The 24,811-nt window shown below is 37.3% G+C and overlaps 1 protein-coding gene across 1 annotated transcript in view; it reads right to left on the reverse strand.

The window, feature by feature from the left end:
- Positions 1–24,811, reverse strand: part of AKAP6 (A kinase (PRKA) anchor protein 6) — a 412,455-nt gene that overhangs the window by 309,714 nt on the left and 77,930 nt on the right. The window contains exon 2 of the mRNA XM_004681951.2: positions 15,629–15,986. Within this exon, the coding sequence (XP_004682008.1) occupies positions 15,629–15,952 (324 nt within the window). The 5' untranslated portion in view covers positions 15,953–15,986. The remainder of the gene's footprint in view (positions 1–15,628; positions 15,987–24,811) is intronic.

Below are 24,811 nucleotides of genomic sequence, written 5' to 3' on the forward strand. Positions count from 1 at the left end.
GGCATATCCAAATAGAGGATTGCTACAAAGCATTCAAAATTATAGCAGAGAGATACAATCAGTTAGATGGAAATATGGTCACAACTTACTTTGAGTTAAAGAAAGGTGGAAGAAGTACAAGTAAGAACATCAATTAGCATTATCCAACAGAAGTTTTACAATTATGGAAATAGTCTATGCCTTCAAATATAGTTGCCATTGACTACAATGTAGCTAATAAGACCAAGAAATTGAGAATTCACTTATATTATGAAATATGGAGAAACCAAATAAAGGTGCAAACTTTAAAACCAAATCTTGAAAGCTTGATATGAAGCAACCAGGAGGATAAGGGAAAGGTGAAAGAGAGTACAAACAACTATGATAGAGGCCTATGAGTGCTTCAGTAATGAGAAAATTACAGTGACTACACTTAAAGGGATAAATCCTAAATTATGAAAAATGAACAAAGATGTCTATAAAAATATTTTTAAGTTAAAAAAAGGAAGAAATTGGACATCCCAATATGCCCTATAAACTCCAGAAGATTTTCAATTCAGTTTGAAAACTGTTTTAGTAGTTAAGCCCTATGAACTTGGAACCTAGTTTCTTCTACTAGAATTAGATTAGCAGTCTTCAAGTCCTGTCACTGGAGGCAAACACTAGTAGCTTACAGGCAGGGTGTCTTGCTGAAACTTGTTCCTCCATGGGAACGGAATCTACCTGTTATGGGCCCAAAACCCTCTTTGGGACCAGTCAACTCCCACAAGGCTCATGATGTTGAAATATGTGAAGAAACCTCAAGCACATAAGAATCCACATGGCTATTTTCTACTAAGCACGAGGCTATGGAGTCAAATATATGTTTTAAATGTCTTTCTTTCACAGAATCTTCCTATTTTGAAATCAGGAAAAAGTGAACTGGAAAAGTTCACTATGACAAGGCATATTATAGGCATTATCTTGGAGACCTTACTAACTGGGTCAAAGGGTCTCTTAAAATAGTATGCAAAATAAAAATTATGGACATATGTGTGCTACATCTTGAGATATGATTTATATTTGTCATCATATTCTCAAAGAAATCACTAATCTAAAAATGATTAATACAGATTGTAGGAGATAAAGACCTAGTTTATATTCCTAACCTTACCACCTTCTAGCTGTATGACCTTAGTCAAAACACTGTAAGGAAAGCAAAGCATTAATGCTAAGTAGTTGGTTAGTAGTATTACTAGTAGAGAAAAAAACTGAGAAACTGAAAGGAGAAAAAAGGCTCCTCATCCAGCTACAGAAAACAGAGATTGAGATTTGAGGCCACAATGTGGCAGAATTTAGTTTCCTTAGGGTATGCCTTGTTATCTCTGCAAAATATTAGAGTTGAAAGGGGCACTATAATTTCCTCATTTTGCAAATGAAAAAGACCAAGAAAAGGGAGGCACTGCCATTTCATAGTGACAAAACTTGGACACTGGAATTTGGTTCTTCTTGAGAAAGTTGAGAATAAAGAGAAGATGTCACTGAGGTTTTATTAGGCAACTATAAACAAAACCACTAGGCTTCACCTTATTTGTTATAGATGCTCTTTCTTCCTTGAAAGAGGACCTTCCGTCCTAGACATCATTAATCAAGATGTCAGTACATTTAATTTCCTGTTCTTCCTCCTTTGCTTTCCTTACTACAAAAAAAAGAGGAAAAAAAGTGTGCATGGGTAGATCTGTGCCCGATTTAAATATGTAATTATGTCAATGAGTCTGTTCTAATTTTTGAAAATAAGATCTCCACTGTATGGGCTGTTAGGGAGAATGTCATGAGTGAATCCACTTTCACAGCAGTTCTTACCTGGAGAGAGAATGGTTATAAATGAGTATTAAGCTGCCATGTAGTACAAAATAGTTAGGCTCAGAATTCTAGTTCCTCTTAAAGAGGAATGTGTTACAATGGAGATTTAGAACTCAACTGATAAAGGACTTGTAGGGGGCTCATAAATTTAATTTGGCCCAAACTTAGGGTTATGTTAACTGTTGTCTTTAAAGGAATCCAATTAAAGTTACTCATTTGTATTAAGAAAACTGAAATTCTGCTGCTAGTTAATACCAGCAAAATTCTGCTTATTTTGGTCAAACCCTAGTTTCACAGTTTCTGTAAATAATTCTACTAATTAAAAAATTTTTATAAATATATTGTATTATTTCACTGAAACATCTTTGGGAAGTATAGTTTCCCTAGCATACCAATGCCACTTTGAGCAGAGGAGAAATTTAAAAATGGTAATGTGAGGAGTTAGTCAATCATTTGACCCAAAACTGTTTGTAGTTTTATAATAAAAGAAATAGGAATAGACCCTCCCTTGTAGCGCACTGGGTTAAAGCACAGCACTAAGAAGCTACCTGCAGCCACTGCAGCAGGAGTTCAATCCCCAGCCAGGGAGGTGACCCACATAGCCAGGCAGACCTCTCCTGGCCTGCCCACTGCTCCTGTAAGCTCCAGTAGATCCACCTGTTCAGCTCCCCACTTTGCCTCTGGTGAATCCTCTCACCACCACCACCACCTCTGGCCTGCACAGTAGCTCTTATATGCATAAATAAACAAATCTCTAAAAAAGAAATAGATCTTACCTTTAAAAAGCTTGTAGACTGAAGAAATTAGAACACAACATACAAAAAAGCAAGTCAGAATGCAAGATAGTAAACAGTGATGCTAAATTATGGTCAAGAGATTAGACGCCATGTGAACAGTATAAGCTGAGTGTCCAGGAAAGCTTTATAGTAGAGAGAGGAATATTAGGCCTTGCATCTCTGGTTTTGTGTCGGATGAGAATGAGAACAGTTGTGAGTGTAGCATTCATGCTACGGTGTCTCTCTGGGTCATGATTCAAGAAAAACATAATCATCTTAAATACTTCCAGTTTGGGTCCTCCCAGGTGGTACAACAGGTTAGGACACAGCTGCTACAGTGTGAGTTCAATCCCCAGGCGGGAGGTGAATCACATGGCGTGGCAGACCCCTCCTGTCTATTCCACTGCTCCCCTCAGCAGTGTACTTCGTTGCTGCCTGTTCTGCTCCTCACTCTGTCTCTGTTGAATCCCCTCACCACCCCTTAATCTCTGGCCTGTACCCCAGTTCGGTATGCATAAATAAATAAATCTTAAAAAAAAAATAATTCCAGTTCAGTGGTTTCCTATCTTTGGCTGATAAATGATAATCGTACAAAATATCAGTAAAAGGCCAAAATAAAAGTATTGTACAAAAGAATTTAAGCTGATGAGTAATAAAATATACTATAGTTACTTTCTAAAATAAAAACAGAAGTCATTAAATTCTATTAAATACATGTCTTTATAAAGTCTATGCTGTCACCTTTAACTGATTTGTTCTGGAAACCTGCAACAGATTTATGAAATTGAATTTTAAAAGATGTACTAAGTTTTAGGATAACCACATTAAACAATTACAAAGTATGTATTCTTATTTATAATCCTGTGCCAGGCCAAAAAATATAAACACAATTGCTTGTAGATTTTTAGAAAAAGCTAAATCTAATAACTTTCAAAACCCAACACAACAGCACTAACAAAACATATGTCCACCAACTCTGAGAGGAAATTTTACTATTTTTTCTAATATAATTTTTTATTTGCCTGCAAGTTAACTTATGAAAGTTTTAAAATATTTATTAAAAAAATTCAGACATCTATGTAAGATTCAAAGATATAAAGCAGAAAAGAAACACATAATCACATACACAAAAAATTAAAAATTCATCTATGCGGGCGCTCACCAGTGGCCAACAAATGAAAGCACAGAACGATGAAGCTGTGGCAGCCACTGCTGCAGGAGTTCCATCACTGCCCCGGAGGTGATCCACATTGCATGGCAGACCTCTCCTGACCTGCCTGCTGCTCCCCTCAGCAGTGTACTTCATCGATCTGCCTGTTTTACTCCCCACTCTGTCTCTGATGAATCCTCTCACCACCCCCAACCCTGGGACCTCTGGCCTGTACCCCAGTTCTGTATACATAAATAAATATTTTTTAAAAAATCATCTATGCAAGATTTAAACTAATTTTGATATATCTAACTTTCTGCTCATTGAAGACCAAAACTATAAAGACATATATACCCACGGAAGGAAAACCAAAGTTAATGTGATTAAGCAGAATGCAGCAAATCATTAAGTGTATATGGATGTTTAGGAGCTTTTACCACAATACTCAGTTACTGGTATACTCACTTATACAAATATTATATCTGCTTGTATAAAATATAGTGTAGAAAAACTCAAATAAAGAAGCTTAAATATCACAGTTTCTTTGTTTCCTTGCAGAAACTATTCTTTAATGACACCAAATTTTCACTATTTTTTAAATTGTGGAGTTTTAAGGTGAAGATTTAAACAACTAAAGTCATAAAGTGCACTGCATCGAAAATATCCTGTCAAAAGTCAATCAAGATGAAAATATGCATGGCCTCAGATTTACAGTGTAGATGTATGAACTAATTCTCCCTCGAGAAGATCTGCCAACTATTCACAAGTCTATCTACTTATTTTTGATCAACAAAACAACCAAAGGAAATGTATTTTATCCTGATTGTTTTCCAACCTAATTTTAAAGTCATACAAATGTATCAATAGAAATCTATAGTTATGTAATAGGAAAAATAAAAGCATTCCTCATAACAATTCAAATTACTGGTATAGTACACACCTTATAAAAATATGGGGAGAATCCACAAAAGGTCTACCACATTGGTCTTCAAAATGGTTCTACCAGGTAGGTGGTATTCGCCTTTCAGAAGATGTGTTACAATCTTCCCAGAAAGAGAAATAGGGTAGAAGTGATATTTCCCATGGATAAATAAGCCATATTGCAAGGCATGGACTTCTGAAAGAGCCCTGCTTTTCTAGAGGTGCAGGAAAGGGAAATGTTTAAAGAAACAATAGGCCCACTGGCCCAGATTGTGTACATACTCAGGCATTTGGGTTTTATCTGGGAGGGCAGCTGGAAGCTAAGAGAATAAGCACTAAAGTTTAAAAAAAAAAATCTTAAACAACAGTTCACTCAAGTTATTTCCAGGATGGCGGAACATACAATGTATACAGAAGCAGTCTCCTATATGCTATTACTAGAAGGACTCTCCCCATTCTAGTCACTACTGCCTGGCTCCCACAGTTACAGGTAGAATCCTTTGGCCAACGTGATAATAATAATTCCCTTTGCAGAGGCAAAAGTTTGAGCTGCAGCCATTGTTGACATTATTATTTGAACTACTTTAGATGGTCTTTTGACAGAAATTAGGTTTCTGGAAAGAAGGAAAACTGTAAGGAGCATTGAAGACTTCCCTCATGATTGGCTTCAGGCCAATTTGTGAACCTCTAATAAGTACAGGTTTCATGGACTCTGCCCCCAACTCCAGGTACTGGAACTACTAATCCCATCAATAACAAGGAGAAGCATGCTGGGACCTAAGGGTGGAGCTGAGCAGCCAGGTTGGGATAAAACAGGACATGTGGGCTCTGGGGCTCTCTTGGCCTGGTGGTTCGCAGCTGGTCATTTTGGCTCTCTATGGGTTTTCAGCGTGCTGGTGGAGCCCAAGTCAGCAGAACTGGTAGGACTTCTAGTTAACTTGTATTTCTCTCCCTTTTTCCCTGAGTTGTTCCTTTACCTTTCTCCTTATAAATAAATCCATTATTAAACCTTTTTGTATGTGTCCATAATACAACTGAATCTTAAGCAAGTGAGGACCCACAGACAGGCAATCCAATTCAAATTGGGGTGCCCTGTAACAAACCCATTCTCCACAGGCCTTAAATTCAACCCCTCTTCCTCAGGACAACAGCAGATCACTTTCCATTTTCATTTCACATTCCTTTTCACCAAATGATATATTTGGCAAATCTGCCTTATTCAAATAATGAAAAAACTAGAGTCAAAAAGTATCACAGAACAGTAGGAGCCACTTACAGTAAAAAGTTCACTTAATAACATCACGCTGCTAAAATGAACATAGGAGAGATTTTTACATTTATACAAATGCAGTTCTTAGTCCTAATGCCAAGTATCAATAGACATATTGGTTCAGTTTGAGCCTGATGAGGACAAAGAAGCCATAGAGAATCAATCATCTCTGCCTGTCCTGCTTGTTCTCTTGGTTTCCATCAGCTCCCAGGCTTGATGGGTTTTTTTTTTTTTTTTTTGCTTCCCACTTCCACCACTCCAACCCAGTCACTTTATGTCATTTATTAAATAGTGCTATAACCAGCTCCCATTTCTTCCCATCCCAGATCACTATGCACATACCCATACACCCATTATAAAGTGGTTTTTAATCATGCTTTATTCCTTTGTTCATAGATGTCTTTAACCTACTGAAGCAAGTCTAGCCTCTACTGAGGCATTCTAAGCATTTATGGTCCTTCAAAATATGGCTCCACTAAGCTCAACAATCAATGTCATTCTTCATTCTTTAGTTCTAAGGGAAAAGACCCTTACATCTTTCATATTCAATGAACTCTCTTTTCCACTCTCTCTCTCTCTCTCTCTCATGTCATGACAAGATCATGGAAAGAGGCATCAGAAGGTAACATCTATAAACAACCTGCACAAATATAAGTAGGCATCCTGTGCCTGAACCTCTCTGTAAAATATTTTCTAGTTCAAAGTTATATGAATTTGGTAAGAAAGAAACATTAGCTTTACCTGGAGTTTGTTTGTAATTTCTCTCTATATTAAAAAAGAGAGAGAAAAAATAAAATAAGAGTACATTCAAATTATAAAGTCTGGTCTCAGGCATGAACTTAATCCCTTCCTTCCTGTTGTTTACTGACTTTATGCGATCACATGAGTATTGAAGGAAGTTCAAAAGAATCATGTAGGAATCGTTGCTCCTAAATAAGGCACCTTAAATCCCTATCATTTGGGGAGTAAAGGAAGAATGCTTGAAACAAACAAGATGTATCCAAAGCCCTCTGTACAAAAACATTTCACTCCAGATGTTATCAGTTACCTGCAGTATATTCAAGAGTAATGATGTATAGCTCTAAACCCAGATTATCATAAAACTGGTCTGAAAAAATCTTGGAAAAATTTTTTAAGCTTCCCAGGAGATTCTACTGTGCAGCCAAGTATAAGAACTGTTGTCTATATATGTCATACCATGTAATCAATTGATATGTTAACATTTCTCCTCAAAGATTCATCTCTTCCTCCACCCAATTCCATGTTAAGATGGTAATAATTCATATCTTAGTACCATTTCATTTTAATTAAATCATGTTTACTTGTTTACAGATATAAAATTTTGAAGGATAAGCAAGGCAGCAGCAAACAAGGAGAAGAAAAAATTAGGAAATTCTCTCCCTTGTTCAGGTTAATTATGAATGTCCCTCCTCAAAGGTACCCCAAGATTTCATTATATTCCTACTTTAAAATCCTCACATTCCTCCTTCTGATGAATTAAAATGCAAACAGCTTGAGCCTTCTTGATTAAAAAAAGAAAAAGAATGACCTCCTTCTATCATCCATTCATCTTAATCAACTAACCAAGTAAACCAGAAATATTATCTTATACTTTATAGTCAGCTATAGAGGGATATCAAGTCTTAGCACAGAAGTAGAAAGATATTAAGGATAAGGCTCACAAAGCCTGGTTTGACTTCCAAGATGATCATCTACTAATCTTTCTGAGAACAAATTTCCTCTTCTTTTACAGGGGACTATGGGTTAAATTACAATAAAATATTGTAAGTAAAAACTGCTTGTACATATCAAGCATTCAATGAATGCTGCCAAACCGAAAAAAAATTCTCTAAGCCAGGGAAGAGTTAATTCGTATCCCAACTCTGGTGGGTGTGTCACTCCTACAAACAGCTAACCTCCTTACACTATAAAAGCTGTTGCTAAGTGGTAGTTCCTCCTGACATTATTTTAAAACTATGTTTTAACTAACAAACCCCAATAACACTATTCAAAGTCAAAATACTGTCAATTTCTTCAGATTTTTCTCACTGGGATTCATTCCAAATCCTACTATGTTATTTACTTTTATCTACACTCTGGTTTCTGTATCTTTTTAAAAATTTTTTAAAAGATGTATTAATTTATGCATACAGAGCCCGGTTACAGGCTCAGAGGTGCCAGGGTGAGAGGATTCATCAGAGACAGTGGGGAGCAGAACAGGCAGACTGATGAAGTGCACTGCTGAGGGGAGCAGTGGGCAAGGCAGGAGAGGTTTGCTGTGCCACATGGGTTACCACCTTGGCCGGGATTCAAACTTGCACTACAGCAACTATGGACAGCTTCATAGTGCTGAGCTTTAACCTGTTGAGCCACCAAGGAGGGCCCTCTGTTTCTTTCTAATTGGGAAGTCAGGAACAATTTTCCTTTTTCATACTACTATTGCTAATTAAAAATTACACAGTTGATAGCCCTCCCTGGTTAGGATGCAGCACTGCAAGCTAGCCACAACCACTCCAGTGCAAGTTCGATCCCCACTCTGGAGGTGATCCACATGGCGCAGCAGACCTCTCCTTCAGCAGTGCACTTTGTAGATCTGCCTGTTCTGCTCCCCTCTCTGTCTCTGGTGAAGCCTTTCACTGCTCCTGTACCTCAGTTCTGGATGCATAAATAAATAAATCTTTAAAAAAAAAATTACACGGTTGGACAAATCTGGTAGACTTGTTAGGCCTTCTTAACAATATCCCTACTCCGAGCTCTAAATACATCAGTGTGTGTGACTAAGGTTCATGCCTACCTAAATATCTTCCATAATAATATATGTCAGAAACTACCAAAAGGACTTTCCATGTTTTTCCATTTTTCCCTTCTCATATTTTAACTCAGAGTGTTCATATGTACTACAAACAGGTGCTACATCTGAGATACTTAGATCGTCTCCTATAATCAAATGAAAACATATTAATAAGCAATAATCAAAAAGCATCAATTTAGCACTTTACCTGTTTCTAGTATTGGTTGCGTATGTAAGGTGCATAGGAAGATAGATTATTCCTATCTCACTGAATATTGAGAGAGATTTTCCACATAAAATTTGGGTGTTTTAAAATTTGAGGTGTTCTCTTAACATAAACATTCTATGTATTTCACCCATGTTTATTTATCGAGGGAACGAAAAATTTTTTTTAAAGATTTATTTACTTATGCATACAGAACTAGGTTACATGCCAGAGGTGCAGGGACGGTAAGAGGATTCACCAGAGACAGAGTGGGGAGCAGAATAGGCAGATTGATGAAGTACACTGAGGGGAGCAGAGGGCAAGTCAAGAGAGGTCTGCTGCTCCATGTGGTCACCTCCTGCACAGGCGGGGATCGAACTCATGCGAAGTGGCTTTAGCTCCTTAGTGCTGTGCTTTAACTCGCTGCGCCACCAGGGAGGGCCCTGGAACCAAATATGCTTATCCAACTGAGGCACAGCAAACAGGAAAATCTTTTCTACTTAATGATAAGCACCACACTGAAACCACACTCCCAAGATGCTTGAAAACTAATATCTAAGAGATGCCATAAAGGAAGACAATTTAAGCAAAAAAGGAGATTCTGTTACAAATCTGGGATTTGGGAAAATTTTTATGTCTACCAATAGGATTTCCTGGAGCTCTGAATGTTTGGAGATTCCCAATTTAAGGGATAGTTCATGCAAATTATAATCCCATGTAAGTACAAAAACAGTGGTATTGCAAAAATTAGCACCAAATTTCTTTTACTTGCATAGTATATTCCAAAATTAAAGTCTATATCATATATTGAGGAAAACTGAGAGTGGTCTAAAGCAGTAAAACTATCAAACTGTTCTGACTTTGACTTCTGAGAAAGACATAATTCTTATGTCATAACCAAATACACATCTAATATATATATATATACACACACACACATATTAACATATGTGTGTGTTTGTAACTAAAGCCACATTTCATTAAAATACTTACCCTTGCTGAGTATACTTAATTATTTTAGCTCTTTAATTAATTAAATTTATTTCCTAGCCCCCTAATAAATCGAGACCTACTTTAGAAATCAAAAACATTGGTATAAAAGGAAAACAATATATTCTTCCACAAAAAAAAAAAAAAGATATTTGACATTTGCTATTTAATTAGTGCTTCCTTAAAATTTGGAAATCAAAAATTATGCAAATGTGGTATAAACTGAATGTTTCAGGCTCTAACAAATGGTCTTACTAACATTAAACTCAAAATCCTCCAAGTTATAAACTACTAATGGAATACTCTTGCCCTCTACATCTGATATGTGAGAAGCAGGAGAGGACCCCAGGAGGGGTATCAGCTGAGACAGGTCCTCTGAGTCACAACAACAGCCCTTTCCTCTCCCTGAATCCCATCCTGCCTGGATCTCTGCTGAAGGTGAGTTTCCAGGGCTAGAACACGCTATACTACAAACTACCACTCCACTATCTTCCCTCCCTCCTGCACCAAGGCACACTCTTTGCCCCACCATGAGTGTGGATCCTCTTCTAAGAGCTCTTCATCATTCTAGGACTTCCATCATCTCCTATCTATCAGACACTTTTGATGAAGCTTCAGCTGTGGAGAAGATTCAAGTCTTTTTCAGAACATCTTCCAGACCCTATGTGACTCACTAGGTATCTGGATTAATTCCAGATGCCAGGCATACCTCAGTCTGGTTACAGCCCAGTCAGAATATCTTATAAACAGAATCTCTGTCAAATGATCTAACTGTGAGAATCAAGTCCAAATCAGAGATACATACACAAACTTCATCTGGAGTTGGCTGAGGTAGAATTTATCTATAGCAGATTATTTCAGGAGTTGATTCCAACTAAGTCACTTCAAAATTTCTCTTTGTCATCCAGCCACACTACTTAGTCCATGCTAGTTAGTCTAAGCCTTGCTTCTTTACTGCTGTCATGTTTTGAGAAATACAAATAATATTCACTCTAAGAAGACTGTTAGTTAGGAAACAGAGGTACTTAATTTGCCTAGTTAGCACCCATATGTTTTCACACCGACCAGAGTTCTTTAAGTTTTGGTTGTCTGGTTTTCCTTCACAGCACTGTCTCTGGATCTAAAAGAGAGAGGAGGAAGAAAGGGAGTTTCTAAAAATGGCTCAGCTAGCTTCTCATACTTATTAATAAAGAATATGTGGAAGCTACAAAGCTACATTTTCAGCTTAAAAATAATAGGAAAAAAAACTACACAATATAATATATTGCTTTGTTTTTATATTATAATCTTAAGGTTAGATGTTTTTATTCACTCTCAACACTTTTCAGGAATGTTTTAACAAGGGTCTGTGATTGCTCCTGGGGATACAATAAAATTTCCCCTAAAAACTTAAAAATAATAATGCTGAGTGGTCTCTTAATAAGCTTTAAGACCAATACAATGACCAGAAGATAATCAGAATAACCTTTAAAGAAAAAGAGTGACTCTTAGTCTGGAAAATCTGAGAGTGTGCTTATTGGCCAAAATCATTACCAAAGAAGGAGCTGAACAGAAAGGGGAGGAAGGGGAGGACAAGCACAGCCACTACAGAAAAAAACAAGCTCTCCTGTGCAGACTCCCCAGGAAGAATCTCCAAGATTTCTGAATTCCTCACAGACTCTCTCTGATAGGAGAATAATTGTCCCACATGCACTTGGACCTTGATTCACGTAATACCATTGTCTTGAGTCAATTCTTAGCCTCACCTTCCAGTGCAAACCTGTCTATGGGGAGAGAGACAGCTTAGAAGATAAACTTAGATTCACCTCTCCAACCACAAACATGAACTGAGCCTCTACCAAGAGACAACAAAGAATTAGACACATGAAGCCTTGTTGCTACTGCAAGCAAGTAAATGAATAAGCAAGTAAATGAGGAAATTGCAGTAAGAACCATTAAAAAATACATTGAATAAAAAAGTAGGTAATGACTGGTGATAGAGAATGGTTCAAAAAATAGAGCTCATGAACAGTTTCTTTGAGAAAGTGACTTAGTACCAGAGAGTAAGCCTATCTTTAGCATTTTTCATGAACACTTCTCAACTCTTTTTTTTTTTTTTTTAATTTATACATCAACACAATGGTAGACTGTGATGACAAGAATTAGAGCAAGCATTGTGAAAAGCAGCATGAGGCATGGAAATGTATTAGGAAGTTAGGAAAGGAATGCTCCTTATTTCTTTATTTATTTTGCTTGCCCTTCATCAAACATAGCACAGGCTTCATCTCACTGCCCACCTCTTCCCAACGTCCCTTAACAGCTACAGTTAGAACTTGACTGGCATCTCTGGCTGACTGCTTGATTAGGATTTGCCAGGCAAAAAAGGAGGAAGAGAGATTTTACAGTCAATAAGAAAAGCTGCGAGTCAAGAACTACTCTGATATTTATTTGGAACTTCATATGTGACTGGAGTTTTAGGAACAAGGGGAAAGTGACTGGAGATCTGGCCAGAGAAGCAGGCAGGGACAGAACAACAGAAGAGATTTCCATTTCCTTATAAATTCAAAAGGAAGCAAGGGAGTGACACTACCTGATTTACATTTTTAAAAGATACCACTGACTTAACTGCAGGGTGGTAAAAGAGTTCTCAAAGTACCCCAAGCATGCAGTGATGTGGCTTGACTAGGATGGCAGCTGGGGAGAAATGATGGCTGTAAGGCATATTTTAGAGATGTGCTAATAGACATATGTGGAAGGGGAGTCATTATTTGAAGTGGCAAAGAGTTGTAGCTTTTACTTGGAATTCCAAAGTGTAAGGAAGAATCAAGACCTTCTCAAAGGACACATCTAGTTTGAGATGCCCTAGTCATATAAGTGGAGATGTCAGTTAGGTAGTAGTACACCTGGGAAAGCATGGGGGTAAATATATAAATTTAGAAATTATCTGCTGAAAGTTATCATCATTAATAATGGGAGAAATCAGCCTCACAGAACCACTGATAAGATGTAATGAGAAGTACACAGCATAGCATATTAAGGCCAAAGGTACACTGCCTGAGTCTAATCAAGTGGGAATATCAGATAATCTTAAGATAATGGGCTTTCTGCAAAATAGCCTGAAATCATAAAGAAATAATTCAGATTATGAAGTCATGCAAGGACTGAGGAGTTATTCCAAAAAGCTAATAAAATGATATAACCACAAGCAGTCCTGCTTGGCCCTGCCCTGGCTCTTTTGCCACTGAAGGACTTCATTGGGATAAGGGATAAAGCTTGGATGGGGTCTCTCAATGAGGGTTTTATTTTTACAAACTTCATTTTTTGTAAATTTGAAAATTTTTCAAAATAAAAAGGGAAAGGGGAAACAGTAGAAATTATCTGCACCTAGATTATCCTTAAAACCATGGGCATCCCGATCCCTGTGATTTTGTTTTTCATTGCAGGTAAATAAATTAAGTAATTCACAGAGTAGTGGAGCCCAGCTGGGATGCCCACAGCAGATGGCGGGCCTTGCCCAGGCAGGCCCGCCCTCTGCTTCACCATATGCCTCAACTGAGAGAAGGTTGCTTTGTTGTACTGCCACACTCAAAGCACTGTGTCCAAATGCCCATTTTTACTTGTGTGCATCAGTGTAGAAATCAGAAATGACACATATTTGATTTTTCTAATGCCTCAAAGTGCTTATTTGGCTTAATGAAGAAATTATCTAAATAAAAGAGAAACTTAACTGAATAGACTAGAAGACCAAAACCAAATCCACGTATACAGGAGGCCACAGTTCACTGTTTACCATGGGTTAGTGTGAAAGGGCTCTATGATGACAGAATATTTACATTACACAGAATTGATTGGCTAAATCACGGTGAAATAAGCATTTTTAAAAAATCACGACAGAAAGCATCGAATTAAACTTCCATACAACTATTTTAATTTTTTCCTTGACCAGTCATTTTTTAGCTACTATGTGATTGCTGTGTTGGCTTCCTGCTTGCCTTATAACACAAAACCAATACTCCCTTCTCAGCAGGGGAGACAGACCACACCATGGGAGGCAGCAGGATGGAGGCAGGTACAAGATGTCTTTTGATTTGGATGTTAGGAAATTCCAAATAGAAAAAGACAACTCACCCTAGAGGTGACTTCTCTAAGACTAGCATAACACTAGTTGATTTTACAAACATTACACAACCCTAGCAGGAATTAAAATTTTAAATTTCATTTAAACGTATTACTGACATAATTAAATGAAGTTAATTGACATATTAATGGTTTTAGGATCATTTAGCAGCATTTTTAGTGGAGTCTTCTAAAGATATTTCCATTTTCCTTTACGCTTACTATCTCCTCTATGTATATCTAGAACATTTTGGAGAAAAACAATCACCTTTCCTTACAGATGCAATCCGGTATCTACTTTAAGGTGTACCTGTAAGTGCCTGAAGGGAACACAGGAGGGGTGAAGTAGACCCCTCATCTTGCATTTCACAGCAGCTTGCAGTTCCATTTGCACCTCTGATAAAAGGAATGGTGTTTGGGGGGCTGAGACACAGCATTCCACTAGTGGCCAGGTCTGCATTCTACTGAAGCTGATCCAGCCTTCTCACTGCTATCTTTTTGTGCTTTCTTGTTCCCAAGAAACTGTAGGAAGAAGACCACCCAGGACTGCTCAACCTGGGAGATCTTGACTTTCTGGCACTTTTCTTTTCTCTTCCTCTCCCCAGTAACCTCCCTTTCTCTCTTTCTCATGTAACAGGTGGGTCCAGGATCTGTTGAACTAGTCTGAGAAGGCTGAGTCATTTCTGTTTTAAGGCCTGGGGCCTAGAACTGCCCTTCTTTTTCTATCACTGGTGTCTCTTATGAGGCATTTAAGTGTTAAAATGAAGCATCTCTTTGGTCATTGGTTTCAAATCATTTAGGGAAACCAGCTTAGGTAAAGGAATTCTCCTTAGGATGTCATCTAATTGATTAGAGACTTACACTGGGGCTTAGGACTAATATCCTAATCAGTTATAAGCCTCCCAGCTTTGCAGGTCATTGACTTGAGCATGTGTTTCCCTCAGGAACCTGGGAGAGATGGGTAGCTATGAAGGGCATGATTAATAGTATTTGGGGTTCCTAATTTTAAAATTTTATTACTAAGCATATTTTACCAGCAATTTCATTATTATAAATAGACTTTTTGCTCTAGAATAACTTTTAGATAACTCAACTTTAGATGAGTTATTATAAAGGCATTGTTTTGTTTGATGGACTACCTTCAGATAAAAGAATTCATTCTAAAAGGGCAATACTGCCCTTCCCCACCATGCCAGAATCCATAATTTGCTATAAAGGCAGCATCAACTTCAACAGAATATAATAATCACATACCCATACTCAAAAATTAGAGCTCAATTTTATCTCTTACCTATCTTTTTATTAAACCATGTAATAACTTTTATTCTTTATAACTAACTTCCACGACATTGCACAAAGATGCCTTCCCCTTTCCCTGTCTCTATACCTTATTCCCTAAGGTCAGTTTTATTCGAGATAACCAACACATGAAGTGAAGTCAGGAAAGAATTATTCTATTTTCATCTATGAAAATGACAGTTTTAAACCTGCTATTCTGTTTTCTTCCTAGATATTTCCTCACTGAGAATTACAGAATGCAGGTTTTAGGTGTCAATTCCTTTAACAGACCTCTGCCCAGAATGGACCTAAGACCAGAGAATTTCCTTACCTTTAGTTGAACTAAATGCACATCCACATGCTTGCTCTCCGAGTCTTGCTGGACTGAATGGGTCAGGTCCCGGACTCTCTCTGAGGTCATGCGGAGCCAGGTCTCGATTTCAGGTAAGTGGAGGACAATCTTCCAGTCGGCCCCTGTATGCAATGGGGGTGGCTTTTCGTACTGCTGGTCGGAATCCATATCTTTCATCGCCTCTTCTCCCTCACCTTGCTCCACAGTGGGTGTCAAGTTGATGGCCATGGGTGAAGCATCAGTAGCCATGGGATCTAGGTCCTGTGACCTCAGAGGGGAAAGTGTCACACTCATGGTTAACATGGAGAAGTCTAAATCTTACTTCTTTCCAAAACAGCTGAAAGCAAGAGGAAAGAAAAAAGCAAGAGTCAGACAAGATTGCCAAATAAAGAAATGATACTTCACAGAAGAAACAGGATTTCTAAATTAAGCCAGATTTCTAAATTAAGACACTATAGCTCATAGCAAAACAGAAAGAGGTGTTTTGAGTTTCTACACAGTAGCCCCACAACCCAGATACAGTAGGAACACAAAAATCATAGTCTATTGCCGACCTCAATATCCATTCTCTCCTCATTCCTTAGGAACAAAATCCTGGCTTTTCAGGATTTTGCGTATGTGTATATTTCTGCCCCAAAATCTAAAACCCACATTCCCTAATTCCAGTGCAGCTAGATATGGCCATGTGGCTAAGTTCTCACCAATGAATGCCAGTGAGACTTACATGTGTAGAGTGTGAGAGAGCAGTTTATAGAAATGTGACTCAGTTAGGAGGGTCCCTCTCTTTGTCCTTCTGCTACCCTTGTTCCAGTCAATAATGTAAACCTCATGGTCTACACAGTCTGTATACAGAGGGCAGAGCTCCAACTGCCCTCTGAGTGATGCTTTTGAGTATGCTGGGTAGAGAATGTGGAGGTAGGAATATGGGTTCCATGTGGGGAGAAGGAATCACTGTACCCTGGACTTATGTCCTGGATATTTTTTTATTGGGAGGAAAATGTATTTTTATCTTAGTTATGCCACTATCATTCTGAATCTTCCTACTATAAAAGCATCCAAACATCATTTTGACTATTATAACCAATATATGCAATCCCTAGTAGTGCAAGAGGTTAAGTCACAGCTATCAGGAGCCATTGCAGCACGAGTTCTATACCAGGCCAGGACATGACCCACATGGGACAGCAGACCTCTCCTGTCTTATCAACTGCTTCCCTCAGCAATCCACTTTTTCTGCTCCCCACTCTGTCTCTGATGAATCCTCTCACTCCCTGCCACTTCTGGCCTACACACCAGCTTTTGAATGTACTAATAAATATATCTTCAAAATATATATATAGAGAGAGAGATGCAACACATAAGATAGCTAGAGAGAAGAAAGTTAGGTCTCCTCCAAAGTATTCAAAATAGGTATTCTTAAGACATCTTATTTTGGCATGTGGATTAATTAATATTGAGGTCAACTGAGGGAATGGTTCAGAAGAAACTTCTGCCACTCCTTTACCTATCAAGAAGGAAAAAAAAAAAGCTTAGGGGTGGCCCTCCCTGGTGGCGCAGCGGGTTAAAGCACTGCACTGAGAAGCTAAAGCCACTTCCGCATGAGTTCGATTCCCGCCTGCCCCGGAGGAGACCACATGGCGTGGCAGACCTCTCCTGACCCGCCCGCTGCTCCCCTCAGCAGTGTACTTCATCCATCTGCCTGTTCTGCTCCCCACTCTGTCTCTGGTGAAGTCTCTCACTGCCCCTGAGTCTCTGGCCTGTACCCCAGTTCTGTATGTACAAATACATAAATCTTTAAAAAAAAAAAAGAAAAAAAAAAAAAAGCTTAGGGGCATTAGCTAGAATTGAGATTTTTTTTTTGCCAGAAATATAGATAGAAGGCTATCTATATGGCAAGAGAAGCATGTAATTACAGAGCATCTTTGTCACATGAGTCACCATCTCTTCATCAGGTAAATCCTCCTCCTCCTGCCTTGAGGTTCCACCTCCGCATCCCATTCCTTAGCTCAGGATAAATACCTCAGTTTGTCTCACTTCAGAATTTCCATCCATGGAGGTTCTCCTTAAGTATGTAATTAAATTTATTCTTTTCTCCTACTAATCTGTCTAATGTTAATCTGATTTCCTGAAGAACTCTAAGGGGTAGGGAGAAATACCCTCTTTGCCAATACAGAGAAAAGATGTTCCAATCAACAAAAATATTGTGTTGAATTTAGGAGATACGTGTTCCTTTCTATGAGTTTTTAGACAGAGATCATGTTGTAATTCCAAACTTTTACTTACCTGAAAAGTATAAATCATGGAGTATATGAAGTTTAATTAGCTCTAAACAATATCAATTTTTTTAGAGGTTTCTGGAATTTCCAAAGTATTAAGTTAATCTTAAACACATAACAAAGTGTTAATCAAATAGTTAAAAATAAGTGAAAGCTATAATCAAAGTTGTTCTTTAGAAAAATAAAATAATCTATCTTTTTTTCTAGAACCAGTTTAATAAAACAATAACCTTTAATATCTTGTACTTTAAACATTTTAAATAGATATTAAGTTTCAAGAGTAGGTTCTTTTACTCAAAGCAATGTTTGTTTTGTGTTGTCTTATAGAGTTTTCTTGTTTAACACATTTAAGTTAATTTACAGTTTTCTTTCCCCAAACAGGAAAGGTGACTAAAAGATCTGAAATTATCTGTATTTCTTCAGATTTTTAATATCCACTTAGTAACAAAAGCAAACTTTATTTTACCTACAAAAATAAGGGGAAAAGGTCAAAATCAAGAAAGCTCCAAATTTGAGTTGGAATGTGTAACTTTCTATGTAGGAGTGAACACAGGGAATAAAAAGGCATGTTGAGTTAACAAAAGCTTTAAAAATAAGTAACTTAGTGACACATTTTATCTCGGGAAACTTCCAAAAGGACAGCATACTGCCCTTCCTCAACTTCTTGAATACCTAACTTTTAAATTAAATGATAAGGAAGTTTATAAATGTATGAAGTAAAGTTATATATATATAAAGATAATGTAGGTTTATCACTTTGGTACCTGCCTTTGGTTTTGGGCTTCAATTCAACAATTTTCTCTCCCTGATACAAGAGGGAGAAATTCTAGCCCCACATCTTTAAGCACCCTTGCACACAGCTTTTTAAAATAACAGCATTAGACCTGGTATTTGAAAACAAAACAATTAGAAGATACTGAAACTTCACTGGGGTAAAACTCCAGGAAGAGTGAACTGCCGCCTTACTTAGTAAATCATAATACCCCAGACTTAGACCAGCTCTGATTCTGATTTCCTAAAACATCTTTAAATTATTAATCAAGTCACTGCCCTCTGGGCAGATCTGAATCACAATCCCAGAGAAGGAACCTGATACAAAAAGATTAATAAAGGTTTCTAATTCAAGGTCATAGAAATGGTAATAAATGAAGAAGATACTGGTGTCTCAGTGGTTCTCTTTTCCAAGAAACTAGACTCATCTAAACAAGAAAATTAAATGCCAGGGCAGTATACAATGAACTGTTTCAGCTATGCCTAAACACCTACTCAGACCTTCACAATACCACTGCATAACTTAAAACAATGCTTTGTCATTGTTTTAACTCCTAAGTCGAAAAAGAGCCTTTTTTAGAATACACACCCTACTGTAAACAAAAGAGCATACCAAAGAATTAACTCAGTACAGCTTATGACCCAACATACATTTCTATATATACCCCATTGGGCTACAGATACAGTGCAGTTTGGTGTGATTTGGGGCAAGATGCTTCACATCTCTGGGTCTGTTTCTTCATACGTAAAATAACAAAATTGAACTAGATGATCAGTAGATTCCATCTGACCCTAGGAATTTTGGATTAGCAAGGATCATTTATCCAGAGATTTAAAAACCACTGGTAGGAAACATCTTTCCCTATACTGAGACATATGTAGATGCTAAATATGGTGCTCCATTTACTACAATACATGAACAGCAGCAATATACTTGTACTACATAATGGAAATAAACACATGGTTTTTGCCATGCAAACACATTTTCTAAATCACTGTCTATACATTATTTGTTGCTAATTGTTCCTAGAGGACGGATAGCAAGAAATTCTGCTCTGAGAGTTTAAAATATAAGACTAACAACACACATATAGAGGATAAACAGAATAAAGTAAAAAATTAAACAAAAATGTAGCAGGAGAGAACAGGGAGCATATCACACACGAGTGTGTGGGCAAAGAAACCTTACATTCAAGCTGCTAAAGCAAAGTTTTCCTGTTTCTATACAAATGAAATAAAATTGCAACGTGGATGTGATATTTCCATATTTAACTAGAGGCCTGACAATGAGAATTTCCATAACCCAACAAGTAAAGAAAGCAGTATATGACTCAAGTTGTATTTCAACTTCTGTCTACATTCTGTGACATAAGCCTTTGTCAATGGGAATATGCTTCGTAATAATATAAGCCAATTAGAGAAGTAGCATAAAAATGATTACTGATTTCATTAAAAGTAATTATTGCAAACATATAATTTTCAATTCCAGTAGTTCTCATGGATAATGAAAATATATTTGTGATTTTCACAAAACTACATCTGATTTTGAAGAAACTTAAATCTATAATTTAACGGAAAAGTGCTTCACATTGCAGAGATCTATAGTAACAATGTTTGTGTATGTGTTCATATCTTTATCATGGTTATCAATCTTGCATTCAAATCACATTAATTACTTCATTTAAATACAAACAAGTAAAATTTCAATACAAGTCTATACATTCTTTTAAATACTGTTATGTTTGGTATTTTTTCTTTGCAAGGTATCTTGCAATGTTCTCTCTAGTCCTGAAGAAGAAAAGACAAGCCAGTAGCTACCAGGTTCTGATGATGGCAATGAAAGCAGTGGTGCATATAGGTACCCACCATTACAACTCTGGTTCCAAAGCTACCTGAGAGGAGTGATCAACCAGGTTTTTGGAACCTTCAGACATCCCCCTTTCCCTACCATCAAATGTTTATCTGTGGTTACTTTTCCAGCATTAGAGATAATACCTTTATTCTAGCTGCTGTTAAAAATAACATCCATCAAATTCTTTCCTTTCCACAAATCCAAAGATTCAACATTTAAAGGGTGAAAGCTGAACACAGTAAAGATCTTGAAGGTTTTTCTCTGTATTTTAATTTATGTAAAGGTTTTCACCAGCATGCTTTCTTTATTGATCATCCTATAGAGACAGAAGAAACACACCATGGTTTGCTTACTAATAAGGAAAGATTCTGCTATCTTTCTGACAATCCACTAGTACTAAGTCAAAACCTGACATTAGAAGAATGAATTCTACTTGAAAAAACTGACACATTTAAATCATGAGTATGATCTTTGACCAAACTAGGAGGCAAGAAATACAGCTACATCACCATCAAAGCCGACATCCTTTCTCCCATCTCTTAAAATTTCTCTCTCTCTCAAACAAACGAAAAAAAAAAAAAGCCAGGACTGTGTGTTCATTGTACTTACTGTAAACATTTTTGTTCCTACAGTTCCTTCAGGATTAAGTGTCTGGCTCCTGCTCTCCCCCTAAGGGGTCTCTTCTGGGGTCCAAACAAAATAAGGCCAGTGTCAGAGCTGCTCTATGCCAGCAAGACCCTAGCAAATCTGTAGGGCACCAGCTTCAAACACCCTTAGTGACCTACATCTCTTACAAGAGAGGGCTGCTATGCTGTCCCTATTTGGAAGTTAATGTACAAACTCCAGGCCTGTGCAGTTTTAGGCAGCCCTTTTGTAAACCAGCAATAATAAGCAAGCTGAGAAAAGTGAACAGTTGCCAAAACAAGAATCTCCATGGAAAGGAGTATTTGGGTGGGCTGAGTGCATCCATCCAGTTTAGAAGAACCAAAATTGTATACCCTGAACAAGTAACCCTAAAGCAGGATAAATTAATACATTTATAAGTATATTAATAGCAATTTGTTAACATAACCAGCCAATAAAGCCTATCAGAACTGAATAGGTGCATCCCTCTCACTTTTCTTAGAAACTATTCTTTCCCAGCAAGAGTATCACCATGTATATAATTTGAAAGATAGCTTTATAATCAGGTAAACAACCATAAGCCTAAATACTTTCTCTAAATTTCTCAGTGTCCTGCTTATTCCACAAAAGGCAAATGAGAGTCTAAAGCATAATTCCAGCCAAATTAGCAGATTTGTTTGCTATAAAGTACATGTTACAAAACTGCAGTAGAGAGAACTGCATTGTGCATCACAAAATGTCCTTCTCTCCTCTTCATTTCTCTTTTACAGTTTTATAATCACTCAGCACAGAGCCTATCCAGAGACCCTAAATTTTGAAGGGAGGAAAATAACTTCCACCTGAATGTTTTGATTTTTGCCTAAAGTTAGCTCTCCTGCTTTGATTACCTTGAATAAAAGACAAATGAACTCAAGAGGAACACGTTATATTGGACTGCAGGATTCCAGATTTGAGTGCTATGAAGAAAATACAAAAAACAATAATAAATTGCTTAATTAAATGTCACAGCATACCTAGATGAACGAGGGTCTATTTTATCACCTACTTTTAAATCCTGCTGCTGCCTACCAACCTCACCTTTTATAAAGTCAAGAATTGGGAAATTTTAAATGAACTTAAACTCTTTAAATATTTCTACTAGATATTAAGTTATATTTGTACTGGGGGGAGAGAAAGAGTAGCTTTTGTAAGATGCTCTTAAAGAAGTCTTCATAATGTGGTTCTGCATTCTCATTTTTCTTCTTCCCCTCGGATCCCATACTCTTCCAGCACTCACCTAGAGTAACGTGGGTTAGTGAGATAACCGTGGTAACCCAAGATTAGTTTTATTTTCTAAACTTCTAGCCACAACAAAGCAGCCTGAAAGGGGATGTGACTGAGAAAGACTTTAAGTGTCCAGGAGGAAGCAGTATGTAAATAGTGGGGCTAGGACAAATTTCTACCATTAAAAAGATCTTCTTGGTGTTCTCACTGGTATTTCCTCTCTCTCTCTCTTCCCCTTTAAAACGTCCTTTGTGTATGGCTGTACCCCTAGGCAGATGGCTGATTACATCCTGCTAATCAGAGAGACCATGCACCCTCTCCAAGGACTCCCCTCAATCACCTGCTAACTCCTCCCCAAGCACATAAAGCCCTCTGTCAGCTATAATACACTACATCAATCATCTTTCTCCCTCAAGCCCTCCATCTATCACCCTCCTGCTTATTCATATTCTTCTCCAATGGCAGGGACACAGAGACTGAGGCAGTGAGACATCTTGCTTCCCTTGTTTTCTTCCCCCACTACAACAGTCAGTCCCTGTCACTTGGAGAGTCATTTGGCAGCATCAGTCAGCTAGCTGAGAATGGTACCCTTGATTGTGACTGTGTGCCATCACATGCTAATGAATATTGCTGTTTTTTACCCCCACCCTAAGTTGCTAGCAATCACCTTCAAGCATTAGGCAGCCACCTTCCTGCTGTTCAAGAAAATGTCCTCAAATAAAATGGATTTGCAAAATCCTACTATATTATTAGTACAGTTGTTGCTTTTGCCAGTGCTATTACACAAAGAAATGAAACAAGATCCCTTTTGAATGAACCGACCATATATAACTCACTATGTATATTTACACACAAAGAAATTATAATTTAATAGGAATAATTTTTCTCCCTTCATCCTGTCTCCCATATGCTAATAGTTACAACATAGGCAGGATCTGCACAAAGCCCTTTGAGGACCTACTGGAGTGGCATTAGTTCTGGATGGAGGCAAAAGTCAAAAGTGAGGTAGCCTTACTGAAAAGGTAACATCTGAAAGGGCTGGGGAGGGGAAGACTGCATGAACAAAGAATCCTCAGCACCAAGAAGTTAGAAATATCAGCAAATAATTCAGTGTTGAGAGGAAATGGCACTTGATGGGAACCAGAAAAAAAAAATCAGGCTACAAATTAAGTTGTCACCATATTATAAGAAGTCTTTGAATGTGACACTGTGGAGCTTAGAATCAATATCATATAGAGAAGGAACTCTAAAAAGATGATAAAAGAAAAGAAATGGGATTACAGTCACGTGCTAGAATGGGACAAAAGAAAATCAATGACACTGTTACTTACCAAGAAAATGAAATGAGAAATCAGTATTATGAGAGGATCAATATCCTTTCAGATAAAGACTGATTTTATTAAAAAAAAAAAAAAGAACCTTAAGAACCTCTTTCTAGCTCCAGGGAAGAAAAGGGAGTTTAACTTTTAGATCAGAGACATTGGAAGAGTTCTGTGTCCTGTCCTCTTCAGCCCATTAAATATAAAAAAGAATTCTCCATTTTTAGTTCTCCATTAACCCCACTCACAATATTAGCATCACTGATTTGAAGTGGAAAATTTTTCAGGTTCATCTTATGCAGTGTTTTTTCCTTGTTCTAAAATTATGTTTTAAATAATTTATAAGTAATATATATTACTTCAAACACTGTAAAAATAGCTAACATTGACATTCTATCCCCACATTCTCATCCCCAATCAATAAGTGATAAAAGGCTATTCATCTGTTGTGACCTCAATATATAAAGTAAAGTAGAAATGAATTCTAAAAAGGAAAGTCATCTTTAAGGATTCTGAAGCCTAAATTAGTCGTCTGCATCAGTCCAACAAAATTCAAATGTCTGCTATTTCAATGTTTGTCTACCAGATGTTAATAGGTATTCTACAAAAAGTTGTTATGACTAAATTGTCAGTACTGGGAAATTTCTAGGCAGAGATAGCCAACCAAACACATTTGCTCCCTCCAGAAACCATACTAACACTACTTCAAAAACTTTTTTGGTTTGGATTTTGTTCTAAAGTATTCACTAAAGATTGGAAAGAAAAACAATATTTTTGAAAGTTAAAAGTCAGGCAAACAAGTAATAAATAATTAATATATGAAAATTAAACCCTAAGCAAGCAGATCAGAAAACCAACCAGATTTTGCTTCAGAACCATTTAATTTGAAGTTGGTGGAACAAAGTTCCTCCAGAAGTGAAGGTAGAGAAGTGTATAGAGAAGAATTCACTTTACCCTCCCCTCCCCCCCCATACAAGCTCTTTCCTTTGTCCCAACTCCTGAAAGATAACCTCTAAACCTTGGAGTTATCAAATAATAGAAGTATTTTTGTTATTCA

This window comes from Condylura cristata, unplaced genomic scaffold (genome assembly GCF_000260355.1).
Source record: "Condylura cristata isolate star-nosed mole 26May11 unplaced genomic scaffold, ConCri1.0 scaffold00013, whole genome shotgun sequence".
Lineage (NCBI taxonomy): Eukaryota > Metazoa > Chordata > Mammalia > Eulipotyphla > Talpidae > Condylura > Condylura cristata.